The sequence below is a fragment of the Ixodes scapularis genome, unplaced genomic scaffold, assembly GCF_016920785.2.
Source record: "Ixodes scapularis isolate PalLabHiFi unplaced genomic scaffold, ASM1692078v2 PGA_scaffold3__209_contigs__length_174095766, whole genome shotgun sequence".
NCBI classification, from domain to species: domain Eukaryota; kingdom Metazoa; phylum Arthropoda; class Arachnida; order Ixodida; family Ixodidae; genus Ixodes; species Ixodes scapularis.
The window spans coordinates 101,819,160-101,834,581 of record NW_024609868.1 but is presented as its reverse complement, the minus strand read 5'-3'; the positions used below and the strand labels follow the sequence as shown (position 1 = coordinate 101,834,581).

General features: G+C 44.2%; 1 protein-coding gene across 1 annotated transcript in view; it reads left to right on the top strand.

Moving 5' to 3' along the window:
• Nucleotides 1–9,004: 9,004 nt before the first annotated feature.
• Nucleotides 9,005–15,422, top strand: part of LOC8035120 (sodium-coupled monocarboxylate transporter 2) — a 64,809-nt gene continuing 58,391 nt past the window's right edge. The window contains exon 1 of the mRNA XM_002411044.5: nucleotides 9,005–9,337. Within this exon, the coding sequence (XP_002411089.5) occupies nucleotides 9,005–9,337 (333 nt within the window). The remainder of the gene's footprint in view (nucleotides 9,338–15,422) is intronic.

Genomic DNA, 15,422 nt, shown 5'->3' with positions numbered 1-15,422 from the left:
ATGTCATTCGCGATTTCGGTCTGCTTTTCCATTGTATTGCCCAGCATTCCCATGGTATCCTGGTCAGGTCCTGGGTTTAATTCAACGTCCCCAGAGAGACATAAAAGTATTCTACTCAGAGCAAAACATTTACATACACATTGCAACAACCATCGCAGGCACGGCAGAAAAATCAATTAAACAAAATTTGTACGATAACCTTTGTCGTTGATGACCTGAATGAGAATTGCAGTCGTCGAATCAGCTAAAGCTTTCATGGCAGGATTGCCGTGCCCTGAGGACTCGTCGGTGAAAAAGACTAGCTTTTCTTGGGTAGCGAAGACGCTTCTTTTTGATGATCGGGAGCAGTGGTCGCTCTATCATCCAGCAGGTGGGAAAAGCCAGCGATGTGAGAAGGCAAGATAACGCTGCTTGCCGACAAGAGAACATCCGCTTGTGGTGGTTTCATGATCGTCGCATGTGCGATGCCGAACGGAAGCGGCACCTGAGCATGAATATAAGAAACCATAACAGCTGAAGCCCTACATGACGAAATTCCCTTGATACTTCTTTTACAAGTAACAACAACCAGTACAAATGAAAAAGCACATTCCGCTGGAACAAAATGTCGGCATTCAGTTCAAACCTCTGCTGCGCGCCGCCATTCGCTTCCTACAACCTGCACTGTCACGCAGTCGGCGCTTCAAAGAATGTCGCTACTTGTAGGAAGCTCTAATCTAGGGACTTTATCAACGACAGCGTCGACGTGCACTCTGAAGCCTGAAGCCCGGCGGTGACAGAAGCTAGCTTTCATCGGCATAAAAGCCCGCGATGCAAGCTAGCAGTGCGACGTTGCTTGCCGACAGAAAATCCGTCTGCGGTGGTCCCGCGATCGTCGGTTGTGCGATGCCGAACAGAAGCAGAACCGGAACAAGAATTACAGTGGACAAATCAGCTGAAGCTCTCACGGCAGGATCTCCGTGCCCTCCGAAGTGTTGAATGCTGCGTTCGCGATGGCCAGCTGCTCATTAAGATCATCTATGAAACATCTTTCACGCAGTTTTGAACATCCTTATCAATCTACTTCAGATATCGAATATCGAATAAAGTTCAGAAACTTCTTTCTTATGCGTAACGCCCCGTGTTCTTTAGAGGACATTTATGCTACCCCCGACTACACTGCCCGTATTCTTGTCAAATTGAATATAACTTCAAGCGGCGCGTTCCAGGCGTGTAACGGGGAAGGGGGAGGGGGGATTTGGAGACATGTACGTAAAGCATTACTAGTAACGATTTACTTCTACCTAGTTACTTTTTCCAGTAACGAGTAACGTATTTACCTACTTTTTAAAAAAATGAACCAGTAACGTACGTAGTTACCTTTAAGGCCAAGTAATAAGTAACGGTATCTTGTTATATTTGAGAAGTAACATGTACAACACCGCTTAAAAAGATTGGTTTTATTTATAAACTCAGTATGCGTTTATTGCGACAAAAGCAGATGGGAAACCCGAAAAACAACTAAACGGTATGCCAGATGGCAACCTTTATCATTGAACACGCCAGTCATGTCCTTCAGCTGGGAATGTCCTTCACCCAGTTAACACAATAAGTTTCGTTGGTCTTCGATTCTAGAATCGTGTACACAATGTATGGAAACCCGGAGGTTGCCATCACGGGAAGGCACATAACTTATTGTAATAATAACATATTATTACGTTAAATAATTGTAATAATAAACAAGAACTCATTGTTAACCTCGAATTTTGTAAAAAGAGATAACACAAAAGAAAGGGTAATCCCTGATTCCCCAGCTCTCCCTGAAGCACAGCAATACCGTTCCTTCGAGCGCGTCAGTAGAACCTTCCTTAGCGGCGCCGGAGATGTATTCACAATAAAGCGGGGAAGTATAACTGATAAAACCTTGGAGAGGCAGCTACTGCTTAAGTTCAATGAGATCTGAAAAGAAAACAATAAATCATGAAACAAAAGGAGTTGTGTATTTGGTCGTCAAAGGCATGTGAAAAGCAACTCGTTACATTTTAGGTAAACTAAGGCGTTATTTTTTTGAGAATCAGTAACGAGTAACGTATTCAGTTACATTTTGAGCGAGTAAAGAGTAGCATAATTCAGTTCCTTTTTTGGGGATGCGTGTCTATGTTTGGGTATTGGTTAACGTTGGGCTATACACTGTAAGGCAACGCCGCTCGCGCCAGTTTGTCTGTTCATCGAATAGGACGCTGCGTCGTCACACATAACAACGCGCGCTTGATGCGCCGGCATGCAGGCAGTGGGCTATGCGCGTACATCACTGGGGCGCGTGTCAACCATGGGTTATTACAATGTACGCTAGTGGTTCTACTGGCGCTAGTGTGCTGTGGTGAATTGAAGAAGGCATCAGTCAGTCGGAAATTGACTTCCGGTAAGGCATTTCAATGGGAAAAGCGAGTGTGTTTTCTCCCTGCGCTCGATTGTAATAGAAAATATCACTAATAATGCGTGCGTACAAGGGAGATTAGAACATTTCTGAGTCACGCAGACAAACAATTGCGAGTTAAAGCGTTTCATTTTAAATTCATGACATTAAACAGAGTTCAAGAAACTACTTTGTATACGTATTTATGAACACTATCGAACACTGTTAGCGCGAACACGGCGTCGGCGCTTTCCGGCATTGGGGATAAATGCGGCAAATGAACGAACGACATGTCGAAAACCAAGAGAGACGGCAAGAACTACGCAGTAAAACTGAGCCAGTAACTGCTTGTGCATGCAGACGGTCAAAAGATATTGAAGGACACGTAATGTAGTCCGATCTGCAGTAAAAAGGTGCTGCTTTATGCTTTCTGTGGACGAAGATGTGCAAGCGAAGATGCGTGTTCTGCGTTCAAAACATCACCCGCGCGCGTGGAATCTTTGAATATAGGGAGAAGCCAGAGAACAGGTGCCTGATACAAGATGTGCGATATAGGAAATAATAAAAAAGGCACACCTTTCATAGTCCACGTACTTTATTATTTACGTTTCGAATGTTTTTAGCCGCTCGTAAAGGTGCACGACGGGGTCATTTTCATATATTGACGGGTCGGGCGTATTAACGATATATAAGCATCACCGGAATATTCGCGAATTTTAAACACACTCTACGTTTCTTTCGATCGTTATTTTTCTTAGAATTGTCGATCGTTTTTACACACCTACTATGGCAAAGAGGTTTTGGCCTGGAAGGTAGTCAAGTTTAGCATCGTTCAGTGTTAAAGAAAAAGGCTGTAACTAAAGCAATTAAACTTTTACAATGTTAATGAATGTATGTACTATTCGGTGCGACCCAAATAGCAAAAGTTATCAAAGTTGTTTTACGGCCAAGGGACAAAATGCACGCGCGTTTTCCCATAGGAGTACACAGGAGCATCGCGAAAGCAGACTGGTATCTGTCTGCTTCAATTTGCAACCCGTTAATCGCATAGACACTAGCACAAGTTGAACCCCTAGCATACATTATAAAACCTCTAAAATTTTAACGTACCGCCCCCCCCCCCCCCCCCCCCCCCCTCCCGCTTCCTCCGTTCAAGCCTCTTCGCGGCGTCTGTCTGCGGCGGTTCATTCACACACCCCAGCGATGCACACGCAATAAGTCGCTGCGAAGCTTCATGAGGGTGTTCGGGGGGGGGGGGGGGGGGGGGGGTGTTAAAACGCGCCGTAGTATACACTCGCAACGCCTGCCGGCCGGCGCAGCAGGCGCGAGTTGTTATGCGTGGTGACGCAGCGTCCTCTTCGAGGAGCAGCCGATCTGGCGCGTAGTGGAGGGGGGAGGGGGGGGGGGGGGGTGCGGGTGAAGACACTTTCTGCCTTTACCCTCAGCGTCTTCGGAACGAGCGATGAATTACCGACGCCTTCATAATTATCTTATCTGCTGCAGGTGCATCCGTACGATAATGAGGAGAAAGGCTTTGGAGTAATTTAGAAGAAATCGCCAACGTGGCAATGGCTTCCAGTTTAAAGTTCATTGTTTACTCTACATACAAAAAGAGAAGGAGGAGGGGTAAAGAGCCGTCCAAAAACTGCTTGGCAAAGCCCCCTCCCCCGCAACAGTTGCAGTAGCGCAAATAGTGAAAAAATTCCATAAAAAGGTAACAAATTACCATACAAACACAGCCAGATCACTGAAGATTTATAAGATGGTGTATAAAATATACGTTAAGTGATATAAAAGAAAATGAAGAATACGCACGCGTATGATCTTTTCGGTTATGGTTTTGGAATTTCCTGTATATAAAGGGAATACATTTTAACAAATGCTATTGCCCGAACAAAATACTCAAGTGCTAAATAAATCAAGTATTAAAGAGCGTTGATATGAACTTACATAGTTTTACAATTAATGTTGCTTTCCGATTGTGTCACTGAACTGATAGATGGCCGTATGAATGGCTATCGCGATATTGATTTAGCTCGATTTTGGCGGTAGTAAATAAAGATTTCGCAATCTGTTTTGTTATTGGGCGCTGAACTTGTCGCCCGCTCGTAAGGTACGCTCTCTCGTATTGCTCTCCCGATGCGGTTTCCTCTCCACCTATGTCACACACAAGAAAGGGGGAGGGGGGGGGGGGGGGGGAGGACGGCGGATAAAATAAGGAGTGCCTCAGATTCCAGCACTAAGATGCTGTCTCAATATTCATGAAATAATAAGTATAGCCCGACCACCACACCCTGTATACTATAGTAGAGTTCCCCTCCCAAGGGTATACCTTCATATGCTATGTTTTAGGAGAAATGTAAAAAAATATAACCTGGAACAACATTGCATACACTGAAGTAGTGTATTATGGGTAGGGTTCCGTGTTTTCGGAGCTTATTTTGTGTCAATTCGGAGGGTGTTTTTCGGAGTTTATTTTTTTGCCCAAGATTTGGAATTTATCGGATTCTATCTGTCTTATTCCCATTTTTTTTTTTAAATCCGAATTTTAATTTTGCTGTCTTTCCTATTAAATAAATAAATTAATAATAACCGGATGTAAACGTATGCCAGATAAAAAAATAAAAATAAAACGCGCTTGTATCAATTAAAATTTCTTGAGTTGAATTTGGCGTTGGTGCCATTGCCATTGGCAATAGGAATTGTCCCACGACAAGATTCGCATAGAAGTGTTGCTTTCATAAAGGTTGATACCTTAAAATCAATAAACTCCCGGAGGCAGTCGCTAAGAAACTCGTAGTCATCCCATCCTATTCCATCAATCTGGCCCCCGCGGTCGAGGGAGGTGGAGTGGTTACAGGATGTAATAGAGAGGTTTCAACTGCCCCTCTTCCCCCTTTTATACAATCTCTATGGCCCATAGCTTTCACTGTAACAAAAACATACCCTCTCCTCTCTCTAAATCATAAATCCCATGGTCGAAACTGGAAACCGAAAAGACTGGATTTTGTCGTGACCCGAATGTACAATGACCTGATGCCCTGAATCAACCTTGACGAAACAAGTGGTAAGACCGCTTGTAAGAACGTTTCGAGATTTGAAAGATAATTATGGTGGCGTTTTCCTAGTACCGTTAACCCTGCGCTGCTCAAATTGTAAAAAAAAATGTTTTTGATTTTTTTTTTTTAATTTATAAATTAGGGGTTTATCGGATAAATCCGAATTGACCAAAATCTTACCGGCGGGTGTTTTCGGACTTTTTCGGATTTATCCAAAAAGACGGAGCCCTAATTATGGGACACGATGGAACAGGAAGTAAACAAATTAATGGGACGCGCCGGAAATGAAAATAAACAAATTATGGTCACGTACGCAGACGTAAACAAAATCAAGGCACGTACTCGGCACCCGCCTCGGTTCAACCGTGTAGCATCCTCCCACGTGACCATGACGTCAAGTGGGAGCACCCTGTTCCTGATTATGCTCCAACCGGGCAGCTATTTCAGTGCAGACTCGCTGAATCAAACTACTGATATTACCGCCAACAAATGCGGTTTACACCTGACTACGAAAAAAGTTCACAGTCACATCAAAGCCATCATCAGGAAGGAGACGTCCGAGCTCGACAGTGTGTCACAAAAAAGAACGCAGCGGCAGACCGAAATGTCTGAGCACGTTTGAAATATGCTCGGTATGCCGCTTAAAAAGGTAAGCACGTCGTACGCCTCTGTGACTCTTTCATGTAAGTGTAACTCGTACTGAGCCACATAATTATGAAGAGCGCACTCTTTTGTAAAAGGGAATGCTAGGCGAGGGAGGCACGATGTGAACAAGTCTAAGTGGTCTTGCAGTGAGTCTGCACTGGAATAATGCTGTTGGTCGTCGGAAGAGCACAGGTGACAAGTAACCGTGATGGGAATGAGGTGGCTAGACGATATTCGTAGATAGCCGACATCCAGGTGACGAAGTGGCTAGATGATCCGGGTCGTCTATGTATCGGTGACCTTTTCAGATGCCGGAACAAAAACTCCTATTAGGAAGGAGAACGTGTGGCGTTTAGATTGCTCACCTTGTCGTGCAAAAAGGGTGGGATGGCAGACCGAGGTGATTTTTCTCCCTCTCGATAACCCAATGCTAAAACAAAATGTTTTATCAGCAAGGAAAACGAGAGGCTTTTAGTCTGCTCACCTTGTAGCGCTAAGATCAGGAGGAAAACGTTGCGTGAGTCGGGTAGTTGGAGTGCGAAGCAGTATTATATGGAGGTCCAAAGCTGGAGTACGCACAGAAGGTCATATGCTTCGCAATCGCAGTAGAAGGTAAGCTCACAAGGTTTAACGCAGATTTTCCTCTAAGCAATGACCGTAGGACGCGCACGTCCGACGGCACTGCCAGTAAACAACTAAAACGAGAAAGTGGTTGGAAAGAAGCAAGAGCCTGTCAAACCACTTCAAGGTCGCTCTTTCAAAAAACTATTTTTTTTTCGTTTTTCTTTTTTTTGGTGCTTGCAGCGTGTCTCAACTTCAAGACGAACGCGCAGACACGTCTGAACTTGCTGCTTCGATAAGACTTTAATAGCGCACGCACGGTTTATCTCGAAAGAGCGACCTTGAAGCGGTTTTCACTGGTTTTTGCTTGTTTTCATTGCGAGGCCACGCATTAAGAATGCAAAGATAAATCTAAGAAGGAAAATTACAACTTCCTACGATATACGATAGGGCTAAAGCAAACGCTGCACAGCCTTTGTCGTTTCTAGAAAATATATCTCTGGAGCCCAAGTAGTTAAGAGAGTCCCTCTATTGAAGCCAAGCTAGCTCAATTAGAGTGTAGGTTTGGTGCCGCCTTTCTTTTTGGGAGGTCATGTTTTAAGGCTAGAATCCATGGGGAGAATCGCTGCGGAAAATCGGCGAATTGGGCCCGGCGGCTTTTGGAGTGTGCGTGGCTCCAGCACAATGGCTGCTACGTCGCGCGCAAAGCGAGCGTGCGGCGTCGGGCGAAGTTCGTGAGTTATTCGTCGTATAATTCGCTCCATAGAGTTCAGCCTTTACCGAATGTTTTGACATCATGCGGAAGCAGACCACATCACTGCAAACGGTTAAGGAGAGCTCAAAAGAAATAAAAGATAGAGTTTTTTTTTATATGTACGTGCGATTTTGCCACTTTTTAGAGAGATCAGAAAGGTGTCTTATTTAGTAACAAAACGACAAAAATGGCTAAGCTCATGTTTCTATAGAGGGTGATAATTTTTAATGAAAACATAATGTTGGTTTCTCAATAGTGTAAACTGCCACTTTAATTCCGTCTTCGCTTGGTGTTTCTCGAGTTCGGTAGACGTTGGTTGATGTAATAATCGTCGTGTAAGTAGGCTACTTATCTAAAATCTGCTAAATGCCTTCTTAATTATTGGTTTTACGGGCCATCTTGCATTTTCAGAAATGGCGATAATTACTATTACGGGCCGGACAATTACAAGAATTTCAAGAAGTTGCAATGTTTTAAATATTCATTATTAACATTTTACGCTTTTTACCTCGGTCTAAAACTGCGCACAAAAAGTTCGCCGCTACGACGCTTGGAAGAGTGACTACGTCATTCTTTCAGGCGTCATTCTGGGCACGGCTCGCAGCGCGCTTTTTGAGCGCGATTTTCAAATAAGGTTAGGCACGTGAAAATTGATTAATCCATATCTCAAACACTAATAAACTTTTGCAACCTTTTTTTTTTAAAGTCCCATGGCGTCTAATAGCGATTGCCGCCTACTTTGGAATAGCGGAATGATCCGTAAAAGCAATAATTAAAACTTTAATTAAAATATATATTACTTAAATTGTCATGACGATTATTCATTCCGCTAATGTCAGCCGAACTCAAGAACACCTTGAGAACATGACATTCAGATAGCAGTTGCACTCTGTTTTAAAAATTATTTTTCCACTAAATATTATCACCAGGTGTATTCTTAAGTCATTTAAAAATCACTTTAAAATGCACTTTTACTATCAAATATTTTCTTGCCAGATAATTTGGAAATGTGTCGCTACAATGTCTTTACTTTTTGAATTTCATAGTTTTTCTTGCCTAGCATATTTTATTGTTGTTGTAAATAGTATTTCTACAGAAAAGAAGTATGAAAAATCATTACTACGTGCATGCTTCGGTGTGAAACTGACTTCAGTGCAAGGTATCATAGTGAATCCTTGGCAATATCCACGTCATGAGATTTTCATTTTTATGATTCCGAGAGAAAATTAGCTTCGGCGATCACATATAGCTAAATGCGCCTCCCAAGAACATGAATATTATATAGGTATGTTTTTTCTACGTAAATATAAACAAAAATATTACCTGCACCATTATTGTATCAGCTCATGTGAAAACACTAGGTAGTGTTATCAAGAATGCGCATGCCTCGCAGGATACAAATTGTCAGCATTAAAACAGGACAAAAAAAACTAAGCAGTTCAACAGCCAGTGTGATATTCTGTGCATCCGGTCGTGCAATCAGAAAAAAACTGCCATCTGCCCTCCCCCCTCCCTTCCCTCTTGCAGGTAGAACTCCATCCGGCGAGAGCGATATCCGCGCTCTTCATTTTAGTCGACCGGCAGAGAGACATGCCAATTCATGTAGAGTACGCCACTTTTGGCCTTCTAATGGCCGGAAACTTGGGTATAGGACTGTATTTTTCGTTGGTTAAGAGGGCCAGAATCGCGTCCACTCCCGACGAGGTGTTCCTAGGCGGTCGGACACTGAAGATGCTTCCGCTGGCCGTGTCCGTACTCGCGTCCATGATCTCCGCCATCGGTGTGATAGGGTTCAGCGCGCACTACTACGCCTATGGGTTCCACTACAGCTGGAGCCTGCTGGCATCTCCGCTGCTCATACCCGTGGTGGCCGGGGCCATCATACCAGTCCTGTACAGGCTAAGGGTTACTTCTGTTTTCCAGGTGAGCCATGGGCTGGGGACATTTTCGTGATTCGCGACAGCGGTGACAGGAAGTTTAACTTTAATTCAAATGATTTGAGTACTTCAGAAAGACATGTATAACCATTTTATCATGTTTAAAGATGTACAGCATACACGTTGGAGGAGCAGAGCCTAAAGCTTAAAGTTGTACAAGAAACATTTGTTCCGAATGTGTACAACCTACTTTCAAAAAGAGTGGCCTTCCATCAACTTTTGCTGAAAGTCAAATCACTCGGAATAACACTGCAATATAGAGAAGAAGTTTGGGTGGAATGTGGGCTGAAAGTACGGTTGGACATAAAATTTACGTTTGCGTTGTGATGCACAGTAGCCTTCACAGGATCAAACATGTTGAGCAAGGCATTTGATACTTAATTTTTAAGCTTGGGAATATTTTTTTTCCTACCTCATTCACTGACCTCCCTTCGTACGTCGGCTAACCCAGGTATAGCTGAGGCGAACGAAAATTTCTGATCCCAGGTAGCACGCCAGTGAAACGCCTAACCTTGCTTCAGCTTGAAAATCTTGGTCGTAAAGGGCTTTTCTTTTTCTTTTTTTTCAAAGCGTTAGTTAGGGCTAAAATGCTTTGACGTTTTTAGGCTTTTCTCTGGCTCGCAACATATATGGTGAAGTCACTGACCTGAACCAAAGATGCTACGTACACACCGCAGTAACAGCAGTGAAGCCAAAATCTGACACATGTTTAGCAATTTAGGTCCGCAGTTGCCACATGAAAACGGAACAAGGCAACCCATTCCTTAGATACACAAAAAAACAAAAACACATTGCGCCTGGTTGTGATAGGGTTCACTTTTTGGAACGAGCTGTCTTGCTCCAAAAAGTTTTCGATCACGTTTTTTTTTTTTGTTTCTTTTTCTGAATGGGCTATGGAATGAACGTACTTGAAGCTAAGCGTGGCCAAATATTTTATCATCAGGTTTTCATTTCTGGCCGATCAACTCTAGTGCTTGTACTCATCATGACGAAGAACTATAAACGTAAATCTAGTTCTACGTTATTAGAAGACTTGTGTGATATACTCTAAAAGCTATGGCAAGGGTAGGCACGCCGAAAATCCGTGCTAAACTAAAAGTCACATGAATCAAATAATTTGGAGCTTAGGATTTGTTTCGTTTACGAGGAGTTCATAAGTGCATATAAATAAACGTTTTTACGGTCCAAAATAATGTTCGTGTTATTTTGATTATGCATTACATCCAACTGTTTCAGTATTACCAGGCATAAACATAAGGCAAATACACTCGAGTATTTATTACAGCACTTAAGAACCATGGTGAAGGCGAACGTTTATCCGCATTATTTCGAACGGTTAAGAATCTCAAAGCAATATAGATATGAATACCATACAATTTCGTGTTCTCAGTGTTCACAGCACGTTGTAAAATACAAGGTCTCGTCCTGGTCAACAAATTTGGCCAGGCTTAATGTTTGTTTTAGCAACAGCTAGCCCACAGATGACACCAGTATATTGTGTAGGGCTTTCGTTAGGTTTCTAAAATTCCCACATTTTATAATTGTGTTTAAATGACACATTTCGCTTTCATTCCTGCGTGCCAATCACGTTGCAACCAAGTATATCAGGCCACATGTAACACACAATCTGATAGTTGAGTTAGAGGGCCACTAAGCTAAAGTACCAACGTCCCAGTGTCGGTACTCTTTTTGGTCTCAAAAGCATGAAAAGCGCGCGGTACGCCTGAAAAAGAAAAAAAAAAAAAACATTGCGAGAAACAAACTTTTTGCGTGCCATACAGCCGGTGAAATATCTGCGTCCTTCTCCTCCGAACAAAACGATGAAAGCGGAAGATGTCCCTTTTTTTCTTACTTTGTTATGACTTAGTTGAGAAAGGTATTTCTCGGAAATTTAAGGACGTAGCGAGTTGTGTGTCTGTAACAACAATGCCATTCGACTAATCCTTTTTTTTTCCTTTTTTACGAAAGTTGTAAATGCATTATGCCTCTGACTTCAATATATAAAAATGCAGAGACGGAAATTATTAGTGACGAAGCATCGGCCATCTCCCGCCTTTTTTTTAATATATATATATGATTTGGCTGCGCTAGACGGCTGTTCAGAGGGCTTTGAGGAGGATGAGGACTTAGGGAAAGTCGGCGAAGGTTCAAACGAGCTGTTTTTTGTTGTTGTTTTTTTGGTCTCGGATTACTTTTCGGACGTTGAGAGAGCAGTTTTCTAGATATCAAGAAGTTTCGGTTATTCTTCGCCTCATTCTCCAAAGTGTGCAACACGCCATTTACCTCTTTATTTTTGTAAAGAGTTGAGGCCCACTAAGCAAACCGCTGCATAAAAAATATAAAAAAAAATATTGCTTCTTCTGCAAGCTGAGGAAAGTCCCAAGACAAGAGTACTATACTCGGCGACAACTTTTCTTGACAATGCAGTGGAGAGGAGGAGGGCCCGCGCACAGCTTTATTCAGCGCTCAAAATGAGAGATGGAACGTGCGCCTGTACTCTCCACTAGATTGCCGAGAAACGTTGTCGCCGAGTATAATCACTAGGCTTTGGTTGCCCGGTTGGCAGAGACGTGCGTTCATGATTGCCGTAATCGATGAGTGGGAAACATAAAACGTTAGACGACACTTGTTGTTTGAGGCCATTCAACAAGGCAAAGATTGCACCATTTCGCCATCCGCGTCAAAGATTCGGGCGGAATGTTTAAATCAGGTTACCTGGATATAATTATTTCTCAAAACACGCAGTTTTCAAATCTTCAACATATTTAGGGCTGTGCCAACAAATAATTTTCAGTAGTTTTTAGCAATGAAAAATAAATGGACTATGGGTTATCAGTGGCATTGCAAATAAGCTGGCTAGAGTTATGACAAATTGTGGGTGGTGATCAGGCGCCCGTTTTTTCGCATGTGGTTTTACTTGTTCTGCCTTATATTCCATCCACACGATCATCCCGTGGTATTACCATGGAGATGATTTTCGGTGAGGGATGTGCGTGAGGTTAAAAACCGACGGAACCAGCAGGACTGCAATCCGACTGCAGCGTTCACACTAACGGTGAGGAGCCGAGAGGGTTTTCAGTGACCAAATTTACGTATTGAGAGGTCGCATTCTCCCAAACAAGGCTCAGTGAGCGCTGTCTAGTGTAGACAAATCGAGACGCACATGAAGTTTCGACAATCAATTATGGCAGCAGTGCCGTTGGATGCAGAAGACGACGAGCTGCACCCTGCTAAAAAATAAGTTGCACCTTGAATTCGTGGGGACAACACAAATAACGTTGAATCTAAAAGAAGTTGTACGAGGAACGAGTTGAGGACGTCGGTGATGAATATCGAAGATTTCGTCGTGTGCCTCAGACCCACGTACGACTCTGCTGAGACCAAGGTTACTAGATGAAAGCCAGTTTACATGTTTCCTAGAACGTTTGACGCCTTTTCATGGCGCGTGCGCTCTGTGGAGCGTCGTACAATATCTGCCCGGCAAAAAGACAGAAGCGGCGAAAACGGCGAAGTGTTGAATGCACATTACCTGCGGTTGAAAGGGATTCCATCGTCACTTTTATGGTAACCACGAAGTTGGCGCAAAAAGAGCGTGGTTAGAAAACGGTCCTCTTTCGTTGCCCATGAAGGCCTTGACGCTGCTGGCGTCAGAAACGATATCCTCCCGTATACCTGCTCGCGTACAGGCAACCGACAACAGATTTCGAACGCCGCGCTTTTGTAGAGCTTGTCAATTGATACGTCTGAAACGCTGCCTCGGACGATATACGCAAACAGTGCAAACCATAAGTTACGCCATACTGATACAACCACCGGTATCCCGCTGAGCAAACTCTGTAAAGCTGCCGTACATGCAAAGAAAATACCGTACCGAGAATTGTGAAGAAATCCGACGCCAAGGCGGGGGACTCTTTGTGCAGCGCAAGCAAAAAGCCCCTACATGCCCTGAGATGTCTGCGTCAGAACGGCTCCGCGCAAGGGCGTGACACTGTTGCCACGTGATGCGCATCCCGGGTAACAAATGGAGGGATTCCTTCTTTCTGCGAGTACCCCTTAAACGAACCTTTGGCTGAGGTACTTTTATTGTGGGCAGTGAATCAATTCGGGATCCTTCGCATGTGGCATATTCTCGCAACCGCAAAGCGCGGGCTGATTCACCGTTTGCAATAAGATCGATCTTAAACATACGTTAAAGCCGCTGTCTCGCTGATAGCACACTAATACAAAAGACAGTTTGCAGACAGTATGTGAGGCGTGTTCCTTTTTTGCATGGCACACCTGTTACATTGGTAAAACCAATGTATGCGAATTGGCAGGCCATTGTATCGCGTACGTGAAACGCTCTATAGACGCTTTCAGCGAGTCAGTTACTCGAGCTGTCACCAGTCGGCGCGCCCTCCGGGCACTTTCCGTGCCGCCATAGCCGACCTTCAGTTTCTCGCTGTTTCTCCGCGCTGTGTGCTGCACACGCCGCTACCAGAGCTTCATTTTCGTGTTCTTTTACGTTCCGCGTTGAAATCTTGCATTTTCTTTATACTCTGTTTCATACTTAGCGTGCAACGCTGTCAAAGCTACTGGCGCGAGCGTGGGGCTTGATCTCGTTGATAATTTGCGTGCGGTCTCGCGCAAACAATACCATAGATGAAGCCACGCGCTCGCGCCAGTAGTTTGACAGCGTTGCACGCTAATTATAAAACAGAGTGGAGGTCTTTTCAATATTTAGGACTTTCATTTAATCATTTGACATAGCTCTTGTATTTTCTTATTTACGGTATGGAATCGGACAGCGAATGGATCGACGATACAAGATTATGATACTTCAGTGACCATGTAAGTTCATCCCATTCTTACGTTTTTTTCACTAATAAAGAGCAGTCAACACCATTGCGACATATGTAAATTTCAACTGATACAGTGAAGCTATCGCAGTCGTGCTTCTCACTGCATGTGCGCGCTCGTTTCCGTAAAGCCGACCCGCATCTAAGCGATTTAGCGTGCGACGAGACGAGCGACGGAGATTTCTCACTGTCGCCCGTCGCATCACTCGGTTTTGGGATTTCTAGAAAACGTCGCTCACCGTCTTGGTCGCTTGCTCCGTCGCTTCCATGCGGTTTGCCTCGTCACGCGACTGACTGAGGGACAGCGAAGCGGGTCGCCGTCGCTTATCTCGTCGCTCGCCAAATTGCTTACGTGCGGTTGATGCTCAATTAATTTACAAACACACAACATTGAACCATTGGCGCCTCAATATGAAGTATAAACTGCAGGCAAGCGATTTGGCAAGCTACGAGACAAGCGACGGTGACCCGCTTCGCTGTCGCTCGGTCAGTCGCGCGACGAGGCAAACCGCATGGAAGCGCCGGGAACAGGCGACCAAGACGGTGAGCGACGTTTTCTAGAAACCCAAAAACCGAGCGATGCGACGGGCGACAGTAAGAAATCTCCGTCGCTCGTCGCGGACTCTCGTCGTTGTCGCCACCGCTCGTCTCGTCGCACGCTAAATCACTTACATGCGGGTCGGCTTTACGGAAACGAGCGCGCACATGCAGCGAGAAGCACGACTGGATAGCCTTACTGCGTCATTTGAAATTTGCATATGTCGCAATGGTGTATACTGCCCTTTATTAGCGAGAAAAGCGTTAGAATGGGATGAACTTATATGGTCTCTGAAGCCATAATCTTGTATCGTCGATCCATTCGCTGTCCGACTCCATTTCATAAATACGCAAATACAAGAGCTGTGTTGAAATATAGATATCAAATGATTAAATGAAAGCGCGAAATATCGAAAAGACATAAAAAATACAATTACAACGCAGAACGTAAAAAAAAACACGAAAACAAAGCTCCGGTAGTGGCCAGTGCAGCATACAACGGGGAGGAACGGCGAGAAACTGAAGGTCGGCTATGGCGGCAGGGTCATGTGACGTCAGGATGGCGGCGCCCATGAAATGTCGCCTGAAAGGGTCTATACTCCGTCTCACCCTACGATGGACAGAAGCCCAAAAGCTGACGGGCGGAGCACTACCTCAGAAAAGCTTACCTCCGCATAGCAAACCAGTGCGCGAGAT